At 35.4% G+C, this 27,462-nt stretch overlaps 1 protein-coding gene across 2 annotated transcripts in view; it reads left to right on the top strand.

The window, feature by feature from the left end:
* The first annotated feature begins 597 nt into the window (after positions 1–597).
* Positions 598–27,462, top strand: part of LOC149776835 (SWI/SNF-related matrix-associated actin-dependent regulator of chromatin subfamily B member 1-like) — a 34,519-nt gene continuing 7,654 nt past the window's right edge. For both annotated transcript variants that reach the window (XM_089941562.1, XM_089941564.1), the window contains exons 1-8: positions 598–720; positions 4,075–4,180; positions 8,749–8,887; positions 9,896–10,030; positions 15,041–15,168; positions 19,154–19,320; positions 21,386–21,494; positions 26,597–26,678. In XM_089941562.1, coding sequence (XP_089797688.1) covers positions 622–720; positions 4,075–4,180; positions 8,749–8,887; positions 9,896–10,030; positions 15,041–15,168; positions 19,154–19,320; positions 21,386–21,494; positions 26,597–26,678 — 965 coding nt within the window. In that variant the 5' untranslated portion in view covers positions 598–621. The remainder of the gene's footprint in view (positions 721–4,074; positions 4,181–8,748; positions 8,888–9,895; positions 10,031–15,040; positions 15,169–19,153; positions 19,321–21,385; positions 21,495–26,596; positions 26,679–27,462) is intronic.

Here is a 27,462-nt window from a genome sequence, read left to right as displayed (position 1 = left end):
AAGGTTTGCCACTTGTCTAACGGACAAGAGTGTGTGATTTGGATTTTTAACGTAGCGTCTAACGGACAAGAAAAATATGTATATTGCCCGTTCTAGGATGGGAGTGATAGATGAAAAAATTTCAAGTTAAAATTATAAAGTCTACAAAAATTAAGAAATTGGGACGAGCGAGTTAAACAGTTGGAACATAAAAATACAAAAATGTATTTTTAAATAAATTGGGATGCGGCCCCAAGTTTCGAACCCGCGACCACTAGTTTGGCAGGAGTGACACACAGAAAGACAAATGTTGGTATTTATATATAAAGATGTTGTATACTTAGATTAAACAAAAAATATGTGGCATTATACAATCCTTTGATGAAAGGAAATGTGACTTCATACAGACATACTGACATAAACATTTCTTTCAATTCTTTTCCTGGAATAAGTTTACGAATTTATTTTACATGTCTAATAATATACATATAGGTAAGATTTTTAATTTCTTTAAGAAAAAAACAGTAGTTGATATTATTACACTGATCCGTATTGATGCGTCAACAACCGACCAACAGCTAGTCTTCCGCGTCTTGATGTTTAATGACAAATGCGAAGCGTAACATAGTGCTACCCGTGAAAATGGCGACCAACTCTCTGTTAAGGCTACAGACTTTTGGCGAAAAGCCGAAATGTTTTCAGTTGGAAGAAGGAGGAGAATACTATTATATGGGATCTGAAGTAATCATATCATTAGCTGTGTATCGACATTAACTTGGGCTTATTTTGTGACAGAAGTCAAAATAGTATATTGTATCGCATTATTATGGGTGGGTGGGTGGCTGTAACGATTGGTATCAAAGCAAAGAGCCTCGCATCATTGCTTATAATTGTCGTTTACATACATATGTATTATTGATAGTAATACGAGGGAGAAAACTTCCCCCATATCTCCTGCGATCTATTTAAGTGTCGACATAGGCCTATAAATAAGACCTCGACACTGATATTTATGTTTCGGGCGTCAGGGTCTTACCGCCTAACTAACGGCGCTGTGTAGCGTGTTTTGATGTCGAATAATATTGTAACGAAAGTCAAATTTTCAGGAATAGCTCACACAACTGGCAACTAAAATAATGACGCTTTTCTACAAAGCAAAGTCCTAATGTTTTAGTCGGACTTGACTCACTCTGATGTCTTTTCTCTAATAAATTCAAATTCTCACAAAAGAAATGGACATGTTTTCAAGTTTTGTTGGCCTGCATTTCAGTTTTCTGGAAAGTCATGAATGCCGAAATCGAGTTAAATTGAAATTTTCTTTAACAAAATGAATAAAAATATATTATGCCTATTGGAACTGTAAACATTGTTTCATTTCATTCAAGAAACATATCCCTCACATGAACATACCTCGACTACTGTCGCATTTAAAAAAATTAAATGGAAAGTGAAAATGTGTCCATATGCAAGTCTTAGATTTTGATTCCACCAAGATAAAGACAGCACAGTAAGTATATTAATTACATATCAGTTTGTGGAAGAGTCTTGATATGGGCTGCCAAGTGTGAGATATTCCTGAAACTTTGACTACTCGTTCCAGTGTCAACTGACATCAGAACACGCTATACAGGTCCATTATTTGGATAGTAAAACATTGCACATTAACAAAATTAACATGTGCTAGTCTTGCATTTTAGGACTAAGGGTTGACAACTGATATTTCAAGCTACAAAGCATAATAACTTTGCATAGTCCTACAGTTAAGACCTCAACGCTGATATTTATGTTTGGGCATCTGGGTCTTACTGCCTAAATAATGGCACTGTTTAGCATGTTTTGATGTCGACTATCATCATAAAGAAAGTAAAAAATTCAGGAATATCTCGCACAACTGGCAACTAAAAAATAACCATTTTCTACAAATTAAAGTCATAATGTTTTAGTCAGACTTTACTTACTCTGATGTCTTTTTGTCTGATTAATTGAAATTCTCCCAAAAGATATGGACCATTTTGCAAGTTTTGTTGGCCTACATTTCAGTTGGCTGGAATGTGATGGAAGCCGGTAATGTCAAAATCGGGTTTTGTTGAAGTATACTTCTTTAACGCAATGAATAAATATATATTAATAATGAAGAAAGTGTTTAGATAGCTTCGTTTCATTCAAGATTCTTATCATCCTTTTACCCAATTTCGGTATTCCAGGCTTCCATCACATTCCATCCAACTGAAATGTAGGCCAACAGAACTTGAAAACATATCCTTTTGATTGTGTGGGAATATGAAACCAGTAGGAAAAAGACATCAGAGTAAGTAAAGTCAAGTCTGACTAAAACATTCCAACTTTAATTGGTATAAAGCGCTGATATGGGCTACCAAGTGTGTGAGATATTCCAGAAAATTTTACATGTCTTTTTGATGTTCAACAGCACGGGAGCATGCTTCACTGAGCCATTATTTGGGTAGTAAGACCTAGACGCCCAAAATATAAATATCAGCCTCAAGGTCTTACAATGTAGGACTAAAATTTAGCATGTTTTCTAACGTTACCGCTAAACATGGCCATGGTCATGCCCACTCTGTATACAACATTGACATTAGGGATATCAATAGAAAAGATAGTAATATTGCAGATGTGCATAGAAGTACTATATTGATGTATATTTTGTGTCATTCATAAGATTAGTTTCTACATGTAATACGTCTCCCCAGGTATTCATTTTTAGGGTAACATGTAACAAAATAAATAACGGTGACATTAGGGATATCAATAGAAAAGATAGTAATATTGCAGATGCACTTTAGTGTGCATAGAAATATCTTATTCATGTATATTTTGTGTCATTCATAAGATTAGTCCTACATGTAATATGTCTCCCCAGGTATTCATTTTTAGGCTGACATGTAATAAAATAAATAATGGTGTTGTGTTGAGTGTACCCTGGTCAATTGACCTGAGAACAAGGGGCAGAATTTTCAGGAATTTCTTACAAACTTTCACACTGATATTGACTCATTTCCACAAATGAAAGTCATTGCTTTTGTCGTTCTTTACTTGCTCTGAACTCTTTTTGCTAATGGATTCTAATTCAGACGCTAGCAAATGGACATGTTTTCAGGTTCTGTTTGTTTCTTCATTGAAACAAAAAATAATTATACCAGTATTGAAAAAAGTGTTTAGATAGCTTTATTTCGTTGAAGATACTTATTATCCATTTTACTGATTTTGGCGGCCCTGGCTTCAACTGCATTTACTAAAAAGTGTCCGAGTCGTCTAAAGTGCTCACCATTATGGATCACTGTCATTTCACCTCTATCTGCATGGGTTTGAATCTTGGGCTCGGCCAGTGTGGGTATTTGAGAAAGCTTGCTAGTAGCTTCTCCTGGGTCGGTGGTTCTTTCTGGGGTTTTCCTGGTTTCTTCCTCCATCATTTATACTGGCTGCCATGTATAACCCATCTTGTGCTGAAAATGGCACTAAACCCTATAACAACATTTACTAAGAAGCCTGGACTACCAAATAATAATTTTGACAATGTGACTTAAAAAATAAATGTACCTTCTTTGTTCTTTGCACTACTTTTGAGGAATTCTGATTCAGACATTGACCTTTGTGATTATGACATAAAATAAGAAATCATTATATGGCATTTCATCATATTTTGGAATCTCTTCACATATTTGGCACTCAGTACTCCAACTGTACAAAAATAAACTGTGCTTCTTATGCCAGTAATGCCCATCTGCCTTTTTTAGTGCATCTCCCCAATTGTCCCAGTCACTAAACTATTCATTGTCAGAAACTGGAAGTAGGGAAATTTCCCTACTTTTGAGCTTTGTGGGACTGCCAGAAACTGGAAGTCCTGTTTGCAGGCGACTCCAGCTATGGAGAGCTCTGTATGTGGTGAAGAATACTGCTTACTAGTAATATCTGGACAAATTATTTTTGATGGGTCATAAATTATGACTGAGTATGATAGATATAAGTTAAGTAATTGATAATATCTTGCCTGTGTGTTAAAATGGAAATGGTAATACTGTACTAATTTACCTGCAATTGATTTCTATGTACAAAAGCTAATTTGCATGTTTTCAGGTTGGAAATTATATGCGCATGTTTCGGGGCTCTTTGTACAAACGTTATCCATCTATGTGGAGAAGACTAATCACAGTAGAGGAGAGAAAGAAATTAGCACAGATTGGTAAGTATATAGTTTATCTTGCATGCAAGGATGGCGTTTGGCTTCACCAATGTTGCAGATTGCAATTTGTTTTTACAAATTGTCAACAAAATATATTATCTGGCAATTTGTTTTGTGACATCACTTTTTTGCTGTTTAAACTTGTATATACAATCTAGGGTTCGGGGTGGAGAAATTTAAAGGCACCATGAAAGGAAGCCGCAAACTTGGATATAAAATGCACTGAAATTTTTCTGTTGTTACATAAATAAATCATTTGTTCATATTGACAACCACATCTTAACAGTGCATTTTAACATCATAATCCGATTATGCAGACACCTGGCCTGGATACTGTAAGCTCTGATACACTTAGTCTAGCTACGATGTCGTAGCCTCAACTTGATTTGTTGTGGTTGAGGCTACGAACTGATCCCATATCATGTAATGGAGCAAAAAAAATAGTTACTAAAGTCAGAAAAACAAACAGTGTAGAAATCAAATACATAAGTATAATCATATTGTGGAAGAAATTTGGCTTATTTTGAATTTATTAAGCCCTTACGCGATAAAATAAATTGGCATGGTTACTCTAACCTTATCCTGTCCGCCATGACAGATAACGCGAGACTCTCGCCGTGACCCTTTTTCTACGTAAGGCTTGCCAGACCGTATTTTGGATTTTCTACGCTATACAATTATCAATTAAGTGCTAATAATCGCTTCTTGGTGGAATTTCAAAGTTGCCGATAAACCGTATTTACTTTTAATGCGCAGGATTTCTGACCCAAACGGCGGCAAATTTTTACTACGATTTGTTTACATTTCCAAAAAAGGCGCCAATGTCCTTATATGGCACACAAACAAACGAGGCTGAGAACGGAAGTAATCATTATTTGAAATAATATGGTGGACGATCTAAACGAAAATATTGGCTAAAAAAGGTAAACGAGATTTTACAACTATTTCTACAATGATTTTCGATACTTCCGGTATTAAATAAGAGGACTACTCAATTTATTGGATTACATGCAAGGAATATGTTTAAAGTTTTATTATTAGGCTAAAGGAACGCCGGGTGTGAATCACACCAGGCTTGCTCCATTAACACGTATATGCTCATGTTAGTACCCAGTCCACGAGGTACGAGTAAGGGTACTAATATTAGTGGGGCCCCGAGTGGCCGAGTGGTCTAAAGCGCTCACCGTTACGGATCACTGCCATCTCACCTCTGTCTGCGTGGGTTCGAGTCTCAGATTCGGCCAATGTGGATATGTGAGAAAGCTTGCCAGTAGCTTCTGGAGGGTCGGTGGTTCTTTCCGGGGATTTCCCGGTTTCTTCCTCCACCATTAATACTGGCCACCATTTATAGCCTATTGTGTGCTGAAAAATGGCGTTAAACCCTACAACAACAACAACAACAACTAATATTAGTACTATTAGATAGTCATGCTACTGGATTAGCTACAATCAAATAACATCCAAAGACAGGAACAGGAAAAGCTGCAATCAATAAAGTAACTTTTTTTTTGTACCCAAAAAATAGTATTGCTGAAACTTCAAAGGAAACTTATTACCTTTGAAGCACTGTATGTTCTTTATAAATATTAAGTAGACAAAACAAAAACAAAAAATTGGTCTCGGTCAGTGCTTTGTTACAATTATTTGATGTTACCGCCACAATAACAAACCAGCATTTGTTGGACCTTGAAAGTTTGCATTTAGCGGTGACTTCAGTAACAAACTATGCTTCATCAAAGCAAGCTAGCTACAGTTTTCAATAAAAACAAAGCACCTTTCATCAAAAGAAGTCAGCACCAAACTTAAATAAAAGTAGTGGAAGCTGATCGATTGTTGCATTTTCCAAAGTGATTCAAACACTTTTATTGTGCAAAGAAAGTTTCTACTTGACTTCCTGTGCATAAACTCAACACAGTTATACTTCATAATGCAGATTGATATATGAATGTAAAATTAAATTCATGCATATATACGTAAATAAATTCAGCAAAGCATTATATATAGGCATTAACAAATTACATGGAATTGTCACAACTGCCTTTGCTTTCAACGTTCCTCGCTCTATCGCCAAATTTGTTCGTCGGTTTCCTTCGACAACAGTCCCCTTGGATAACAGTTTCATGAGAGAATTCTTCCAAATTTCTCCCAGCGTCCTACTTTTTTTCTCTTGCAGAAAAAACTTCGACTGATTAAAATTTTCGATGTGGCGATATTAAAACCTAGGAAATTAAGTGTGGGAAACATGCCCATTATTTAGCATAACCAATCAAAATCAAATATATCTCCCATCTATTCCAGAGATGCCAAAGTTGGGGTCAGCTTGACCTGGTAGTTTGAGTAACATAGTTTCTGCGATCTTTCAGTTGTGACAGTTTTACCATGAAAATAAACTTTACCGTGTCCCTAATAGTCTGTCTGGGTGCTGTCTGAACAAATGCTTAATTAAGAATTCAATTCTCCCCCTCGAAAAGACATTACTGATCACGGCAGTATGGCGATTTGATCCGTGTCTGTCCCCATAAACCTAATTAATTGTTCTCTGGTCTCAAACTAATGTGTTCTTAGATGGCCAGAAATTTGCCCCTTCACAGGACTTGTAATCAAAGAGTCATGGGTTAGATACCCACCTAGGCCAGCCTAGGTTGGCTTCCTCTGTGAGTCCTTAAGAAAATGACTTCAGTTTATTGGCATCATACAACAAATGAAGTGCTGAAAATGCTATTAAAGCCCAACCAACCAACTAGCCAGTTTGCATTGCTCCAGGAACATTTTTCTAATACTCCATCCAATTACAAAAGGCTTTTAAAAAAATCTCATTATTGTCTCTGAAAATCAACATGCCATTTGGTAAAAGGGATTCTAAGATTAGATGATATCAGATTTATGTTGGGTCTGCATCATTAATCCAGTAAATGTTACTAATAATGCATAAGACATGTACTTATCTTGAAGCATTCATGCAGAGAGTTAATGCGTCTATAGTAGCACCTGTCAGTCACTTTCTAGGAGTTGATAACTTCCCATGTTTATTATATCACTGTTCAGTAATTGTTTTCATTGTTGAAATGTCTTTTTATCGGCAGGCAGTGCTTGAAAGTTTACAGAGCGGTTTCATTGACTTAGGTGGTACTCTACAGTTTCATATTTTGCATAAGTTTTAATTTTAAAGAAAAAGAATTTCCCTGGGTTTCCTCACTGGTTACACTATTTAAAAAAGACCTTGGGTATTGTTCTAAGAACTTTTAATTTCCTTTATTTTGGTGTATGATTTGATGGGTGTAATTTTGGGTTCTAGAGCATACAGTTTGGCCTTATTTCAGATGTGCACCTTTCAAAAAACTGTTAGTTCCGCTTGATAATTTTCACTTCCAGGACTTCAGAGGTAAATTATATAAAAAAAATATGAGATGATAACTTTGTTTTACATTTTATATACTTGGTACTTCATTCATTGCACTTTTATAAGCTGGTATTGCCTAGTCTCGCAAGATTTGTTTTCCCTATTTTAATAACTACTAAAGATAGTGTACTTTAAACTAATTTAGGCTGACCGCTCCGGTGGCCTAGTGGTTATAGCATCCACCTCAGATGTGCGAGGTCATGGGTTAGATCCCTGGCCAAGTCATGCCAAAGACTTATAAATAAATGGTACTAACAGCTGCCTTGCTTGGCGCTCAGCATTAAGAGGTTAGTGTTAGGACTAGTCGGCCTGGTGTCAGGATAATGTGACTGGGTGGGAGACATTATGCTACATGTCTGTGGCATAGTGTCCCAGTGCTAGACATCACTATAAACTGCCACATTGCAGACATCATAGTGATATGACTGAAATTTTTTTAAAGCTACATTAAAAATCCAAGTCACATCACACATCACTAATTCAGGCTGATTTTTTTTTACGCAAGGGAGCAGTAATTTTGGTTAACTGTGTCCTTAGATCTTGTACAATTTCCACAAGCACAATATCCAAAGACATTTCAGCCACAGTTTATGAAAGTAATATAGAGGTGTACCAACATTCTCTCTATTGACTATATTGACACACCTAGTAAAGCAGCTTACCTTGAGTGGCATAGGTACTGTCAAACCCTTGGATTATGAGTCGCATATGCTACCAATGGAGCTATCGTGGCTACCCGGATGAATGGATGAAAGCAGAGATGCGAAATCCCAGTTGCAATATTGATATAGCATAGGGTTATCATTTCAAGTTATAAAGATATATGAAAAAAATGTACAGATATTTTTGTGTGGTCTCTTTCTAGTTGGAATGAGGAACAAAAGTTATAAAAACCTAATTTTTGATTTGTGTTGTGTAAGAGAGAATGTATTAACAGAACTCATGAACAGATTAGTTGACCTAAAATAATATGAATTTGGTATAGTTAATATTTTTGGTGTCTTTTTAAGGGTAGGGTAATAATGATTTGTGTAATTGAACAAGTGTAATATGTTGTCCAGCATTATTCCTAAATCATAGGAAAATTCAGATAATCGATAAACTTTTGAGTTTATACAACTACTTTTGTTACATTGCAGTTTTTATAAGTGACCTTTGTGTTTTGCAGCTGGATTTGGACAGCACTCTCTAGCAACCAACATAAGCCTCCTGCGGGCAAGTGAGGTGGATGAGATATTGGAAGGAAATGATGACAAGTACAAAGCTGTCTCTTTAGGAGGTGGAGGAGGAGAAACTGCTGCATCAAGGTGAGGGACCAAAGTGGTGGTTTGAAACACGATTCTGCTGTATTGATTCCTGTATAAAATTACCACTGCAAGCAGGGTAGACCCATTTCTGTCATTGTATGCGTATAACACAAATCTGTCTTATTCACTCCTGTATAACACACACACACACATGCATGTGCACATGCACACTGCATTCTCACACGTCTGCCATCATACATGTATAACACAAATCTACCATATTGATTCTTGTATAACACACCACTGCAAACAGGGTTGGCCCCTATCTGCCATTGTACAGGTATGACACGTCTGTTGTATTGAGTACTGTATAATACATACATGGTTGCAAATAGAGTAAACCTACATTTGCCATTGAACAGTATAATATAACTGCAGATCAGAGTCTATGCTATTCATTCAGCATGTGATTTCAAGCAAATTGACCCTGATTGGTCAGAGCATTATGTGATTTAAAGTAACAGATCCTGATTGGTTAGATCATTATATGAGTTAAAGCAAACAGGCCCTGATTGGCCAGAGCTTTCAGGCAGCATATCCTGATTGGTCAGAGCATTACATGAGTTCCAGCAAACAGGCCCTGATTGGCCAGAGCATTACATGACATTTGATCTGGACCTGCATTGTTTGTGGTTGGTTAAATACTGTTATAAGTGGCAAATTTGCATGACCTCCCTGACCTCTGTTGAACAGATTGTTCTAGTCGAGCTGCAAGTCATTATACGTCTCTGAAACTGCTGACAAGAAAGGCGAATATATGATAGAGAAATCTCCAAATTCTGTTATAGAATAAAGATTTTCATAACATTTATACGAATTGAATTTATTGTTCCATAATGAATTCTCAGCAGTACTACAGGCATTGACTTGCCTTGGACCATTTGGAATTTACTATATTAAGGTTGTTGATTAAATAATGTTTCCATATCTAGAACTCACATTGGACTACATAAAAATATTCATGCAAAGGATGACAAATTGACCTTAACAGTCCATTATCCTTTTCAGAGACTTGAAGGCTAAGCGGAGCACCTGGGTCCCCACAGTCCCCAGCAGTTCCCACCATTTGGATGCTGTCCCCTGCTCCACACCGATCAACAGAAACAGACTGGGCAAATCCAAAGTGAGGACATTCCCTCTTTGGTGAGTAGCTGCAGGAATTTAGAGGGAGGTCATTAGGTGAATGTAGGTTGTTGCAATTCCGAAATGAAATATTCTAAAACCATGCATGTTGCTCCTTGAAATATTCATTTAAAATTTTTTCCAAAATATTGTTCTAAATGTCGTTTACCAATCCACTCATAAAATTAAGTGGAAAAAAATTCTGTAACTTCCTAATAAAGGTAATTTAGCTAACAAAGGAATATATTCATGGGAAATAAAACTTGTATAGTGAAATAAATTGAAAAAGTAATGTTTTTTTCTGCATTTCTACAGATTTGCTGTTAGGACTGTTGTGTTTCAATGTGCATGGTCCTATGGGAAGGCACAATTTCTTCATATTTGCTGTTAGGACTGTTGCGTTTCAGTGCACATGGTCCTATGGGAAGGCACAATTTACAGACTTTATGCCTTTACTGATCACTGACATATCACCTCTGTCCGCATGAGTTCAAATCTTAGGTTCAGCCAACATGGTTATCTGACAAAGTTTGCCAGTAACTTTCTGTTGGTTGGTGTGTCTTCCCAGGGTTTTCCTGGTTTCTTCCTCCACTAAAGGTACTGACTACCATATGTAACCTGTGATGCTGGTAAATGGTGTTAAACCCATAACAACAAACCAACCATAATCTGATGATGGATTTGTCTCTGTGCCACAGTGGCTCAATGTTTAGTATGCCAGACTTTGATCAGAAGGGTGCAGGTTCATTTCCAGTCCAGACAAGGCATTGCTGGGCAAGACATTCTACTCCAATTGCCTCATCACGATATAACCTTGCATGTGTTGTTGTGCCTTTAAACAAATCAAGCACTCAATCAGTCCTTCTCTTTGCCATAACCTCAGGGTACCAATTACCAGATGGGATTATTTAGTTCACCCACTGACTTTAAAAACTAGATTTATTATAAATAAGAACGTGAAAAGTAGATTTATTATAAATAAGAATGTGCGTATGTATGATTTGGATTTTTAACATAGTTTTAACAAATTTGAGTCATATTGACATGATGTCTGCAGTGTGGTTGTTTATAGTGATGTCTAGCATAATGAATCATGCCTCAGATATGTGGCATCATGTCCCATCCAGTCACATTATCCTGACACCAGGCTAACCAGTCCTAACACTACCCTCTTAATACTGAGTGCCAAGTAAGGCAGCTGCTAGTGCCATTATTTTTAAAAAGTCTTTGGTATGATTTGGCCAGGATTAGAACCTGTAACCTCCTGCATCCAAAGTGTATGCTTTCACCACATATGAACAAGAATGTGAAAACTAGAGTTGTTATAAATAAGAACCTGAAAACTTGATTTATTTTAAATACGAATGTGAAAACTACAATTATTATGAATAAGAATATGAAAACTAAATTTATTTTGAATAAGAATGTGATTTAATGTCTTAACTATCATTGACTATAATTTAGGTTGATATAGAATTTCAGTTTTGTGGGGTGTATAGCAGTCTACATTAGAAAACCATAGCTGACTTCCTCAGTACCAGTTACCAAATGACACTTTAATAACATGTCCCCAGTTGTCATTATTGATCATTCTTAGTATATTGTTTAGGAAAGAACAAGACTGTGTCTGTTATCTGTATGGACGGATGATTATTTAGTTATTTCATTTTATTCATGGAGGGATGTATAAAATATAAGTGTGATACAAAGGGTAGTCTCTCACCTTCATTTATATTTGCAATTAAATAAATTGCTTATTCAGTTTTCACCATCTCTCATTTGGTTACAAGATGAAGATGATTCAGAAATAAACATACTTGGGGAAAGGATAAAGTTATGGAGGGATGTAATTTATATGTACACCATTATAAGGAAGTTATTGTTTGGTTTGTTAAGAAAAGTGTCATTACTGTGTAAACTAGTGTGTGAAAGCTGTATCTTTCTTGCAGCAGAATATTTCATAGCAGGAGTTAGTCTTATATATGTATATATTTTAGTAAGGAAGGAAATGCTGTTGGATAATGGCATTTTTTCATAGGAAATTTTCTGCCATCTAGAGTATGCTAATATCAGGATCTAAAAAGTTGGTTAGTTGCCCCAAAAACTTAAGTTATCTTTGATATCCTGTAAATATACATAAACTCATATGTGATTAGAAATAGGCACCATGAGGTAACTAAATTCAAAATGTTCAGTACAGTGGTTCACCTCATGAATGGCCCCCTTGACCAGCGGCCACCCACTCTTTATGGCCAGACTACCTTGGCACCGATGAGTTTGCGTTCAAAAGTACCCCTCAAGAAAGACCACCCCTCTAATGCGACAGTGGCCAACATATTAGTTCACAAATGTAAACTTTACCCCTCACAAGCGGTCACATTTTATTATTAATGTGTCCAGAACCAATATTTAATTACTGTAAGGTAAGTAATCCGATTATCTTTCCCAATCTCATTCCAGATGTCAGGTTTTAGTTACGGAAAGAAGCGTTGGCTGAAGTACATGTACCACTTAGGTTATTATTACATCATTAATGCCGTCATTTGCATTGTTTTGATAGAGCTTTGGGCTTCACGCAGCGGATGTTGTTTTTTAATGGATGATTATGACTGGACGTAATTGTCAATATCATAACATAGATAGAAATGGAATCAGCAATATTTTGATAGAGCTTTCGGCTTCACACAGCAGAATTTTTTTTTATTTTAAATTTACGATTACGACCGGCATAAATGTCAAGATCATAACATAGTCGGATAGGCTAAAAATAGAGAATAGATTTTGTGGATTAACACATACACATAAAAACAATCAACTTTGAACAAAACAGGGTACCAGAGAAAGACCAAAAATCATGTGACAGTACATGTATCACATCCTTTATAACAAGGTTTTACGTTTACAAATGTTTTGTCTGCAAAATTAAATTACATTACTGTACAATTAGCAACATAGGAATAAATTATTACAAAACTTTAACATGTCATCACGTAAAAGAAGAAATAATACTTAAGAAGAAATTGTAAGTTTTTTGACTTGATGACAATGGGAAAAGTTCACTTGCCGAAGATTTTTTATTGGGAAGACTCAGATAAACAAGATCGTAAAATATAAGGAGAATATTCTGTAGCAGTGAAAAATGGAGTAAATGGAAAGATAATTTTTTTAAATAAACAAAACAACGTATGTACTAGGATTTAAATAACATTTTTGAATGGTTATGTAATGCACATCCCAACAATATCCCACTCACATTTCTTGCCTAAGGATAAGAACTATTAATTTATGTTACCTTGAAATAACTCTGTTTTAAAGACAAGAAGAACCAGGGATGGTCCTGGCTTTTAAAAAGCTGTCGCCAAAAAAATCGCCAACTTCAATATTTTGTCGCCAGTTTTCATAAAGTGTCGCCAAAACAAGTAGTGTACATTTTTCCAAGTGTTAATTTAGTCTATTAATGTAACAGGTAATGAAAATTACAAAAGATGGGTTAGTTAATAATTTAATTAAAACAAGCATTAACAAAATGTTACAAAGTGTTACATGAAGGTCTGTCGCGATTTTAGGACTGCCCACTTGTTGAATGCAGTTTCAAAGTCTAATTTTTCACATCTGTACATGCTGATTCTTCATTAAATTCTCGAGAGATGAGATGCAGAGCTTATTTCTGATGTCAGTTTTTATGAGGTTCATCTTACTGAATCCATGTTCACAGTCTACAGTGCTGACAGGTGACACCAGTAGTCTCTCAGCAGCACACCCCACACCCCACCCCTTTAAGGCTAGCTTCACAAAGCTTGTAGTGAATTGCTTCCTAAATCCCAAGAATGATCACTGAATGCTGTATAAATTTTCTCGACAAGCAAAGTAGGATCTCCATTCCCACGAATGAAACTTACACGAGTCAACACCTGGCAATATTGGACCGTATATATAAGCATAAATTCACACCCAATTTAGGGATTCTTTCACTCCTGTATTTTGAGAAATAAATAATTATTAATTATGCAAAACTGTTTTTTTTTTGTGCTATTTCTTGTTGCGGAGTTTAAGTCTCTGCAGCCGTAACACGGAATTGATGGCAAAAGGAAAAGATCAATGAGTAAAATGCTGCACTGGCGACAGATATAATTGTGATTGAGATTTTTTCCATTTGTTTTGTATTTATACACAGTGGGTACTTCAAACGTTATCAGTTTTCTATAAAGGTTCAGTGAAACTATTGTATTGGTATATGTAAAAAAAAAAAAAAAAAAATAAAAAAAAAAACCACAGAAGGATTAGCCATACAATTAATTGTATCTGTTCTATTCGCATCTTCAGAAGTCGGTCAGTTGTAGGTATAGTGCGGTAGCATGATTGACTATCGCAGCATACAGTACTCAGCCCAGATGTCAGCATAAGCAGATTATGATGTAACAATGCACTGTAAAGATGGGGTCGTCAATACGAACAAAGGATCGTTTGTGTAACAGATTGATTCCAATGCATTGCTTAGTCAAGTTTGTGGCTTCCTTTCGTTCTCCCTTTTAATTTATCCAGTCCAAATCCATGATTGTATGTACAAATTAAATAACCAAAAAGTATGTCACCAAAAATATCGCCAGATGGGATATTTTTGTCGCCAATAAGGGAAAAAAATCGCAATTTGCGACTTTGGCGAAGCCCAGGATGATCCCTGAGAACATTTTAATAAGTAATGCTACTTTAAATGAAGATATTAGCTGCTTTAAGTTATATGTAGCTTTCCTACAATGTACACATATACATACACATCTCACAAATAGTTCCCCTCTGAAAAGCCACCTGTGTTAAATGTAACTTTCCTGGTGCAGAAGGGGTGGTCATATAAGAGGGGGACCACTGTATCTATTAATGTTCTTTATTTGATTCTTGGGTGTTAATGGAAAAAATCAGTGTCAGTAGTTTGCCAGTTTATAAAAGTCATGAAAAAAGTGTCACTGTAATGAAATTACACAATAATGACAATAGAATCCACATGTCTTGTAATTTTTGTCTCATTATTAACAGTTATGATGACACAGACCCTGCTGTGATCCATGATAATGCTGCACATTCTGAAGTCTTAGTTCCTATTCGACTGGACATGGAGTTTGAGGGACAGAAACTGCGAGACTGCTTCACATGGAATAAGAACGGTAGAGTCTTTGCTTGTTTGTGAAATATATCAGACTGCACAAAACTCAAATCTTCTGTCACATTATTCACCAGTTCATTGGAATTGACCCTACTTGCTTGATTGTTTGGTTGGTTGCTATGGGTTTAACACTATTTTTCAGTGCATGATAGGCTTTACATGGCAGCCAGTATATTTGGTGGAGGATGAACCAGGGAAGAACCACCAACTACATGCTTGAGGTAATAGGTAGAATAATTATCAGCGTTGTCCCTGATCTGTATGCACATTATGTAATGGCAGATTTGAGTCTATGTTGATCTTAGTATTACACATGAACAGTTATTGTGTATTACAGAAAATGGTCCCAGTCCAGTCTCACTATATAACTTTGGTTACCCAATCATTGCTATGTGTGATGTTAGAACTGGCCCTAGTCCATACTATGATCCTGAAATTCTAACGACTTTTGTCAGGCAATTTTTCCAGAAAATGAATGTGTCAGCCTTATAAATTTGAAACTTGATACAGAAACAGCCATAGAAGATATAACAAGTCGTGACAAATAAGAAAATATTGATATTCCTATTTTATTAAAATCATCTTTGTCTATATCACATAGACAGAGGGCAGTAACTCTTGCCCATTACCTCCCTTTACCACCACCTGGTGGTGCTAGTTTTTAAGCTTTACTGCTGTACTGATAACACACACAATAAACTTCAACAATTCAAGCCTCATATTCGACCATCCAACTTTAAGTTAGGACATTCTTTTTTCTACAGGTTGTATATATTATTTATTATTTTTTTCTCTCCAAATTCGAGGGACTTTGTCACCATTATGGACTTTGTCTAATGAAGACCACATTGCAACATTTTTTGAGTTAGTACAACACTGAATATTTTTGCTCTCTCTGTTAGTAACAGGGGTGTGTGCTTTGTTTTCTCTTCTTCTAAATATATGAAATGCAAAAAAGTTAAAAGCAAAGAAAACAACCACATATGTACTAAGTGTACATCTTCTATGCCATGCAGAGTAAGTAATACGTGATTAGAGAAAGTCTGGGCTATATTAGTTTAGATGGCATCAAAAGGGAAGGAAAGACTGAATAAGTCGAGGAAAGATAACATTGACCTCAGTGTTACATAGGAGTCGGGGAGTGGCTTCTCCACATCAGCCTTTTAGAAATTATGGCCGTCATGGACGCCTTTCACTTCTGGAAGGATTGACTCTCAGGTAAAATGGTTCTCATTATGTCCAACAACTCTGTGGTGGTTACCTACCTCCTCAAATGGGGCCACCAAATCACTTGACTTTACCTGGATAGTGTCTGCCAAGACAATGAGTCTGTCAGGAATGTGACTGATCTGGAGATTGTCACACCAATGTTGAAACTGCCAAATTGGTGTGACAATCTCCAGATCAGTCACATTCCTGACAAACTCATTGTCTTGGCAGACACTATCCAGGTAAAGTCAACTCGTTCACATGGAATGGTCTCTCCATCATTTGTCTTTATTTAGATCTGTTCACTTCTGGGGACTTCCCATGATCTCTTTTGAATAAGGTGGAATCACAAGTTGGCCACCTTTATCTCCCAGTTTCAGACCCAGAGTCTTGGGCCATGGACACTCTGTCAGTCAGTTGGGAGGGGTTGTGGGCATTTGCCTACCCTCTCATGGTTCTGGTACCAAATATAATCCAGAAACTACAGGGTCAGAGATGCAAGATGGTTCTGTTAGCCCCACTTAGATGGGACAAGACCTGGTTACTGATCTACTTATCTAGTGATAGATCTGCCTAGGAAGATTCTGGCTTACCTGAATCTTCTCTAGCAACCACAGTTACACACTGCCCTGACCATATTCTTTACGCTTGTCTCTAGTCTGGACTGTCTTGCGAGACAAACAATTTAAACCTTCGATTGTGGAGAGAATCTCAAGAACAAGAAGGCCTTCCACTCTGAAGGATTACAAGGGAAAGTGGCATTTTTTCAGGGACTGGTGCCATATCAATAACATAGCCTAGTTATAATATTTCTAAGGCAAATTGAACCAATAAATAGGAGGCACTTTTGTATAAATGTGTTCAAAGATATGTAACTCCAAAATTTATGAAATTATTGAGATTATCAAAGATGGGGATCTACATCACATCTCTTCCTTGAAAGCATAGACTGGCCCATGCAAATTTGGTGACCATGTTGCTAAAGGAACTCCTGTTTGATTTGGAATGCCAACATGTTGACAGTGTTCAGACCCCCTGGCAACAATCGGGTTAGAATTTATAAATCAATGAATGAAACATTTGTTGCATTATTTTAAATATACTTTATGCTTTCTCTTTTTCGTTTTGTAATTGGTGTAGGGGATGGTCAGTAAATACTATGACAGATACACTTGTGGGATGGTCAGTAAATACTATGACAGATGAAACTTGTGGGATGGTCAGTAAATACTATGACAGATGAAACTTGTGGGATGGTCAGTAAATACTATGACAGATGAAACTTGTGGGATGGTCAGTAAATGCTATGACAGATGAAACTTGTGGGATGGTCAGTAAATACTATGACAGATGCACTTGTAGGATGGTCAGTAAATACTATGACAGATGAAACTTGTGGGATGGTCAGTAAATACTATGACAGATGCACTTGTGGGATGGTCAGTAAATACTATGACAGATGAAACTTGTAGGATGGTCAGTAAATGCTATGACAGATGCACTTGTAGGATGGTCAGTAAATACTATGACAGATGAAACTTGTAGGATGGTCAGTAAATACTATGACAGATGCACTTGTAGGATGGTCAGTAAATACTATGACAGATGCACTTGTAGGATGGTCAGTAAATACTATGACATGAAACTTGTAGGATGGTCAGTAAATACTATGACAGATGCACTTGTAGGATGGTCAGTAAATATTATGACAGATGAAACTTGTGGGATGGTCAGTAAATACTATGACAGATGAAACTTGTAGGATGGTCAGTAAATACTATGACAGATGAAACTTGTAGGATGGTCAGTAAATACTATGACAGATGAAACTTGTGGGATGGTCAGTAAATACTACGACAGATGCAGCTTGTGGGATACATCGTTTGCTGATATTCCAACGGAAAACATCTTGGACTTCATTAACAGAGTGCATTTTATATGGAAAAATCTTTAATGGTTGATACACTTTTTCTCTTAATCTCTTTTCCTGCCTTTATATTTCTGCAGTGTAGCTTTTAATTGGCACTGTATAGCATAACCCATTTATCATGCATGTATTATATCAGCCTTGTTTATTATTGCATATGAACCATTATCTTAAGACTTGCATGTTCAGAAACAGTATTTTGATGAAGTTGTGCTGTCTTTAAACTTGAACTCGTATGAGACAGCACTTATCATAATAGAACAGTTGCTTAAAAACCACTGAACTTGTACAAGTGAAATTTTGTAGGTTTTTCTATCATTGAAACATTGATGATCTAATCTTTCCTTAAGCAAAACATTGAGGATTGGATCAAATCATACAGGTCTTTGTGTTAATAAAACATTGAGGATTGGATCAGATCTTGCAGATCTTTCTATTAATAAAACATTGAGGATTAGATCAAATCATAAAAGTCTTTGCGTTAATAAAACATTAGGATTGGATCAGATTTTGTTGGTCTTTTCATCAATAAAATGCTGACAATTGGATCTAATTTTGTAGGTTTTTCTGTTAAGAAAGCATTGATGATTGAATCAGATTTCGTGTTTTTTCATCAGTCAAACATTGATGCTCTAATCTTTCCCATTAAAAAAACATTGATGATTGTTTCAAGTTTTGTTGGTCTTTCAATCAATAAAACATGGATAATTTGTTCAGTTTTTTTTCTCATCTATATAGCGTAGTGTAATGTGATTGCTTTTCTATGTTTTTTTACTTAAGATTTATTTTAGCAGTGAAAATGGCACTGCAGTGGGTATTGAAAATTCAACAGAATTATTTGAAATTTCAGAAACACTCACTACACCAGAACAGTTTGCAGAGATTCTTTGTGATGACCTTGACTTAAACCCAGTTAATTTTGTTGCTCCGATAGCTCAGTCTATAAGGTCACAGTTGGATGCCTTTCCTACAGACAACATTCTCAATGAACAGATGGATCAGCGTGTAATACTGAAGGTAAATGTTTATTTTCTTTACAAGCATTCTTGAACCCTTCAGACTGGTCAGTTTTTGCTCCTTTCCTCAATTAATTAGACTGATAAATAAAGTTGATGAATAATTAAAAAATTTATGGAAAAAAATTTTTAGAAATGAAAAAGAAAATATGAAATGTTTAAAGAACTATTTTACCATGGGTAACACTGTTTTATGAACAATTTGATTTGCAGGTATAGGGTTTAAAATAGAGGGGCCCTTGTATATCTCATATAATATATACTTGCACAGAGCCAGGTCTGCCATCACATAATGCACAGGCTAATCTGGGTCTATGTAGTTATATTAGGAGTATTCAGTAATAGTAATTGAGGTAATGAGGACTTATGTTACACACTGACAGTACTGCTATGATAGCACTTGAGGTAATGGGGACTTCAGTTACACACTGACTGCTGATTATAGAATTACTGCTATGATAGCACTTGAGGCAATGGGGACTTCAGTTACACACTGACAGCACTGATTATAGAATCACTGCTGTGATAGCACTTGAGGTAATGACTTATGTTACACACTGACAGGACTCGATATAGAACCACTTCCACAAAAGTATTTGGGGTTATGCAGACTTCTGCTACATCTTCCAAGAATGATACTTACTTGGTTTATTGGGTTAATGTTGCTGCAGGTTTGCATGTTTTCATGATTTTAAGTTTATCATCTGTAATTAAAATAAATTTGTATGCCATGCTGTCGTAAATAAAATTTGTCTCTCATGCTGTCATAAATGAAATCAATTTATATATCATGCTGTAATAAATATAATAAATTTGCTTATCATGCTGTAATAAATATATTTGTATATCATGCTGTCATAAATATAATAAATTTGTATATCATGCTGTCATAAATATAATACATTTGTATATCATGCTGTAATAAATATGGGGCCCCGAGTGGCTGAGTGGTCTAACGCGCTCTCCGTTACGGATCACTGCCATCTCACCTCTGTCTGCGTGGGTTCGAGTCTCGGATTCAGCCAATGTGGATATGTGAGAAAGCTTGCCAGTAGCTTCTCGTGGGTCGGTGGTTCTTTCTGGGTTTTCTCGGGTTCTTCCTCCACCATTAATACTGGCCGCCATGTATAGCCTATCGTGTGCTGAAAAATGGCGTTAAACCCAACAACAACTACAACTACAACTGTAATAAATATAATACATTTGTATATCATGCTGTCATAAATATAATAAATTTGTATATCATGCTGCAATAAATATAATAAATTTGGATATCATGCTGTCATAAATAAAATAAATTTGTATTTCATGATGTCTTATACTGCCAATGTAATTGTCAATCTCCCATTTGTTAAAAATGTTTTCAGTATTATGATAAATTAAAGCTTGTAGATGCATTTCAATAAAATCATGAAGAGCTACTTGTGCTTTCACTTAAAACCCTCTTTTTAAAAAAACATATTTCCTGTACAATGTTTTCTAAGTTTATTACTTTCTCCACTTTGTATTGGCACTTGACTAGTGTAGTCTTTTGAATTCTGAAAAAAAACAGTCTAGTTTATCATTGCAACAAAATATAGGACATCTAGGTTTAACTTGTAGACCAGATCCAATTGTACCATGTCCAAAATTGTTGGATTGTTTTATGTTTGTTTTATTTTCTTCTTTAATTTCTTGTTATTTAATAGGTTTTAAGTTTCTGTGGTGACAAATCCAGTTTATAACTAATATTCCTAGAGCGACCACCTCAGATGCAGGAGGTCATGGGTTCAAACTCTGGCAGAGTTATACCAAAGTCTTATAAAAATTGTATCAACAGTTGCCTCACTTGGTGCTCAGCATTAAGAGGTTAGTATCAGGACTTGTCTGCCTGGTGTCAGGATAATGTGACTGGGTGGGACATTATGTTGTATGTCTTTTGGCATGATGCCCCATTGCTTGACATCACTGTAAACTGTCACAGTTCAGACGTCATAGCGAAATCCAAATCACACACACACACACACACACACATACACAGCTAGTATTCCTGCACTTTTCAAGACTGATAAAATTTCTCATTGCAGCTCAATATTCATGTTGGGAACATTTCTCTTGTGGATCAGTTCGAGTGGGACATGTCAGAGCTGGAGAACAGTCCTGAGGAGTTTGCTGTACGATTGTGCGGAGAACTAGGTAGTTATTCTCTTGTTTCTTTTGAAGTAAATATGGTAGAAGATCATTATTGCAGACTCTGAATACATTAACCACTCTCTGATCTGAACTTTGGGTCCTGAGTGGCCGAGTGGTCTAAAGCACCGACCATTGTGGGTCAGTGTCATCTCACATCTGTCTGCATGGGTTCAAGTCTCTAATATGGCCAATGCAGGTATGTGAGAAAGCTTGCCAGTAGCTTCACATGGGTCAGTGGTTCATTCCAGAGTTTCCCAGGTTCTTCGTCTATTAGTTATACTGGCTGACATGTATAGCCTATCTTGTGCTGAAAAATGGTGTTAAACCCTACAACAACAACAATAACAACAACAACAACAACAACTGATCTGAACTTACTAATTGACTGATTATTTGATTGGTGACACATTAGCACATTAAAGACTATTTAGTGCTGAGGCATAAGGAGTAAAGTGTAATGCCTGCCATGACAGTCACTTAGAGTTGGTCTGGACAGGATTTGACTCCATAACCTCCTGAATTTTGTGTGGCACACTGAACACATGTCTGCTAACATTTTGACACTAAAGTTAATGGCATCTCCATATGGTAATGCCTGCACGTTCAAACTAAATCGGGCAAAGCACTTTACTCGGCACTAAATAACCTATGCTTGTATTGCTGTGGTGTAAAACATTAAAACAGCATCAAATCAGATCAAACTAAATGAGTGTTCCCTAATAGATTGAATAAGCAGACATCTGCTGTACTGAAATATTCACATTATACATTGAGTAATCAGATCATCTGCGGGTAAATATTTTTTCATAAGTTCTCAAATTAGGTTTATTTCTGTATCTTCATATTCAAGCAGAATTTAACTGAAGGACATGGGAAATAGAAGATCTCACATCAATGCTCATTTCAGATGAAATTTATGAAAGAAGCCGAACAGTTTCTGTTCTTTTTCAAAGCCAAGGCTGTGTTTGGTGTGCCAAACTTACGATCATTATGTTGTGGGCTTGAATCCTGTCCAGACCAATCAGGATTTGCTGCTGTTGTGTGTTTCAGAGCATGGTAGTTTACTGCTGTTGTCTCAGCAGAAAATGTCCCCAGTCAGTGCTCACTAAAACTATTTGAATCATATCATAAATTTAATTTGAAATGAGTACCAATGTTTGGATTCTATTTATAGCCTGACAAAAAGTATGAATTTTTGTGTGGACCAAACCACATAATTTTGTAGTGAAATGACTTTGAAATACATTTGGGATGCTTGTTTGTTATGCCTTTCCTTTGCATTACATTGTAACATCTTTTGCTTTACATTATAATATCATTTCTGATATCATGAGGTATGGTCACATTTGTTTCATATAAAAAAAATTATGACCTGAGATACATTAACATAATTAACAGTAGTATGATAAAATCTTTATTACATGAATCTGAACAAGACAAGAAAATATACAGGTTGTAGTAAACTTCAGTTGAATTTATTTGTTTGAAAAATGTGTATTTAGTTTTTAACAAAATATTAGATATTGAGTTGTGCTTTGTTGTTAAAATTTTGCATCTATTGATCTGAGTTGTGTTTGTGAGAATTTGATACCATTGCAAGTAGACACTGTATTCCTTCTTCACATTTATATTCCTATATCACTGTTACATATTTCATAGGAAGTAGACAGAAAGTTATTACACTCCTATATTACAGATTACATATTTCACAGCAGGTAGACATATTTTATATTCCTATGTCACTGTTACATGTGTTATAATTCTAGATCTTTATGTAACAGAAAGAAGCAAAACTAACAAGTTCAGGAAAATCAACCAATAATTTATTTCACTAAGTTACAAAATGTTAATTTAAGAGACACTTCAGTATTGTGAAATAAATTCCAGATCATCTTATCTGTCTGATCACAAGTCCAAAAGTGTAAAATGTTCCTAATGAATTCCAGTAGTCTTGAATGTCCTGCTGTACCACAGTGATACAATCTAGGATGTCTTTGAACGAGTTCTCAATAGTCTCAAAGTAGTGTTTTAGTCCAAAAAGTCAATGAGCACTTTGTAATACAAATGAACAATTGAAATAAATAATTCATCTTAAATTCTATCTTCAGAACACAACTGCAAACTCTGATCATAGATTCCCAAAGACTGATATGAACTATGATTGAATATCAATGAGCACTTTGTAATACCAATGAAGAAATGAAATAAATCATTCATCTTAAATTCTATCTTCAGAACACAACTGCAAGCTCTGATCATAGATTCTGAAAGACTAATATGAACTAGGAATGAATAATTGTGATATATATATATATATATATATATATATATATATATATATATATATATATATATATATATATATATATATATATAGTGTGTGGCCCCACTATAACATGCTCCAGTATAACACACATTTGAATATAACATGGTCATGGCATGGCTCCCAAAATTTTATATACCTATATTTTGCTTGTACAGAAAAAAAAATATTTTCTCAAGAGTATGAAACAAACATAAAATGTTTATCATTTTGGGGAAAAAATTGTGCATGAATAATAATAATATGTATTTTTCTTGTACACGAAAAAAAATATATTTAAAAGTATGAAAAATAACGTAAAAAGTTTATTCTGTGATCACATAGGGTTTTGCCATTATTGCAAGCTGAGATGTTTTTCCTTATTGGCGGCAAAATATAGCATCTAGCAATTTTTATTATTATTGGCGACATTGTTGGCTGTTTAAGCTTGTATATACAACCTTTGGAGTTGAGAAATTCAGAGGCCCCACAAAAGGGAGCCACAAACTTGATATAAAATGCACTGAAATTTTTCTATTATTACATAAACAATTTCTTTGTCCGTATTGACAAACCATCTTAACGGTGCATTGTTATATCATAATCTGCTCATGTTGACATTGAGCATGAGTATTGTATATTGTAAGATATCCGCTTTTTTGTTGTTGACATTTCTGGTAGAGGAGATCAAACGGATGAGGCATTATCTCGTAGTCTATCTTTTGTCGGATTTTTGGTCCCTCAGTAGTAATTAATATATTTACATAGACAGACATTTGTATGTGGATGGTAAGTAAAATTCCTCTTCTTTTCACTCAGAATTAAATCCTTTAGAACACTCACATTTTCTGTAGTAATCCTTGTCATCAGACCAGAACACTTGTGTCTCTATTGTCTGTTGACCCTTCGTTAAATTTCTGATGCATGCGTGGAAGGCAGCATCACTCCACTACCACAAATGTAACAAGAAAGACCAAGAAAAAACCCACATCTTACTTGTTGGTCTATTCAGTAGGCAAGGAGGAACAATATCTTCAATTGACCAAACGACAGCTAATTCTTTTTTTAAAAATGTACCCAGAAAAAATAGTTTGCTGAAATTTCAATGAAAACAGATTACCCTTGAAGCACCAATTGTTATGAAAATGTGCTAAGCAAATGGTAAAAAAATCAATCTTAATCATGCAGGACAATTATTTGATTTTGCCACCACAATAAGAAATGGGCATTTGCTTGGTTCTCCAAAGCTGTCCTTCATCTGTGACTTTAATAATGCATGCACCCTTCATCGAAGAAAGCCGACTACATCCTTCAATAAAAACAAAGAACTTTTCTTCAGAGGATGTCACTACCAAACTTTAAAAAAAGTTTATGCTCATGAACACTGCCAGTGGTGGCTTATAATGCAAACTAACCTTACCAACTTGGGATGTACTGAAAAGTAAATGTGCTTCATCATTCATTACATGATTGTGCTATGTTTTTCCAATGAGTTCAGACCCATATGACAAATTATTTAATATTTTAAATGTGTGTGTGTGCATATTTTCGATGGAATTACTTGTATTGTGGATTCAATGTATGTGATGAGATTTGTGGGTGAGTACATGGCGTTGATATTCTATTCATGCTATACAGTAGACATGTATATAAACAGAATACTCGTATATGTACCAATACGTGGTTCTCAAAATAAAATAAAATGTTATATATGCCTTATTTATCTTTGTGTATTTCCCATTTAATATGCATCGATTTAAGGTGGTAACTGTGCCATTGAAGCAGATATTTTACTGCCCACGTTTAAACCCCCTCCCCCCAATTTGTTTGGGTACATGCATCATTTTCATCAACTAACTAACCTGGTTGCTTATAAAACGTTTCAGTCTGTAACACAGTCTGGTTATATATATATATATATATATATATATATATATATATATATATATATATATATATATATATATATATGCAAGCACTTGACCTACTGTACAATATATTTCCAATAGAACAACCCACTAACTCATAAACAAGGCCAGGCCTTGAACTCAAATTCAGGTAAAACATCTTATTTACTTCTTTCAATTATGAGGTACCCTAGGTTGCCGAGTGGTCCTAAGTGCTCGCCTTTACCAATCACTGCCATCTCACCTCTGTCCACTTGGGTTCTAGTCTCAGGCTTGGTCAGTCTCGGTATGTGAGAAAGCTTGTTATTAGCTTCCTATTTGTCTGTGTTTCTTACTGGGATTTTCCTTTCTCTTCCTCAACCAGTTATACTGGTCACCATGTATAGCCCATCATGCACTGAGAAATGGTATTAAACCCCAAAACAACAACAAGCTCATAATTATGACAAAAGTCAGGCAGGCAAAAACTCCAACCCTCAGCTATGGAAAACAATTAAGCACACAATATAGATAAGACATGTTTCATGGCATGGAGGCACACATTTATTATATTCCAGTTACTTGTTCAATGGCAAGTTGGCAGATGGTTATTACACCTCTGTATCACAGTTACATATTCCATAGCAAGTGGATAGTTTTTATATTTCCATATAACAGTTATGTTTCCCAGCAAGTAGTCACATTTATTACATTCATATATCGCAGTTACATGTTTCATAGTATGTAGACACAATTATAACACTCCTGTGTGACTGTTGTATGTTTTATAGTAAGTAAACACATTTTTTACATTTCTATATCACATTTAATTATTTCATTGCAAGTAGACATTAATGGAGTACGCATTTATCTTTTAATGATAGAAAGATGATTAAAAAATTACTTTTGGTTTTCAGGACTTGGGGGAGAATTTGTCACAGCCATTGCCTACAGTATACGTGGACAGCTTAGTTGGCACCAGAAAACGTATGCTTTTAGGTACATGTTATACACAGCTATCATTAGACCATGCTAACATTGGGATACATTTCATTTTAGCTTAAAGTTTTAACGATGATTGCTTGCAAACTGTTAGCAAAGTAAATTTTGGAAACAGTTATATTTTTGTGAGGCTAAATGCTGAACAATTTAAAATCGTGTAAACATGTATAGGTTGATGTGCCAATCTGAAGCCACTCTTTTTTCAATATTTGTCCCATGTAAGGGTCAGTACATAAAATACATTATGAGAAAATATACCTGTCATTAATTCTTTGTAAAATAATATTAAGTAATGAAAAATTCATTAGATGTTTTTACAAGATGAGGATCATAGACTTGTTATCAGATACACATCGAAAGTGGTACACTGCTGAGCAGAAAGTTATATTAATGATTGTTATTGAGATTAATAAAATTCTTGAAGTTTTTTTCTTTTCATTTTTAAGATAATTTTTACATCCAGTTTCTTCCAGATTTCATAGTGCTATGATATTCTTAGGTAACCAGATGTTTCACATCAGTGACAACTTAATGCAATGTCATTTTGATCAGTGAGAAAAGCATTCATTTTACAAAAACATGTTCTTTAAATTATTCTTATTTTGTCACCTTGATTAATAAAATGAGGCATGGGTAATAGTATTTTTCCACAGTACAGTCTTGTTGCTTCTAAAACTAAGATTTTAAATGAAGATTTTCAGCTAAAGTTTTCAAAATTTATATGGAGAGAGACTTTTGCATAGTAGATGAACTTTTTCCAGAGTTGCTGTAAGAAGTTAAA

The sequence above is a fragment of the Sinohyriopsis cumingii genome, chromosome 18, assembly GCF_028554795.1.
Source record: "Sinohyriopsis cumingii isolate HCF-2022 chromosome 18, ASM2855479v2, whole genome shotgun sequence".
Lineage (NCBI taxonomy): Eukaryota > Metazoa > Mollusca > Bivalvia > Unionida > Unionidae > Sinohyriopsis > Sinohyriopsis cumingii.
This window is presented reverse-complemented; position numbering and strand designations above follow the sequence as displayed.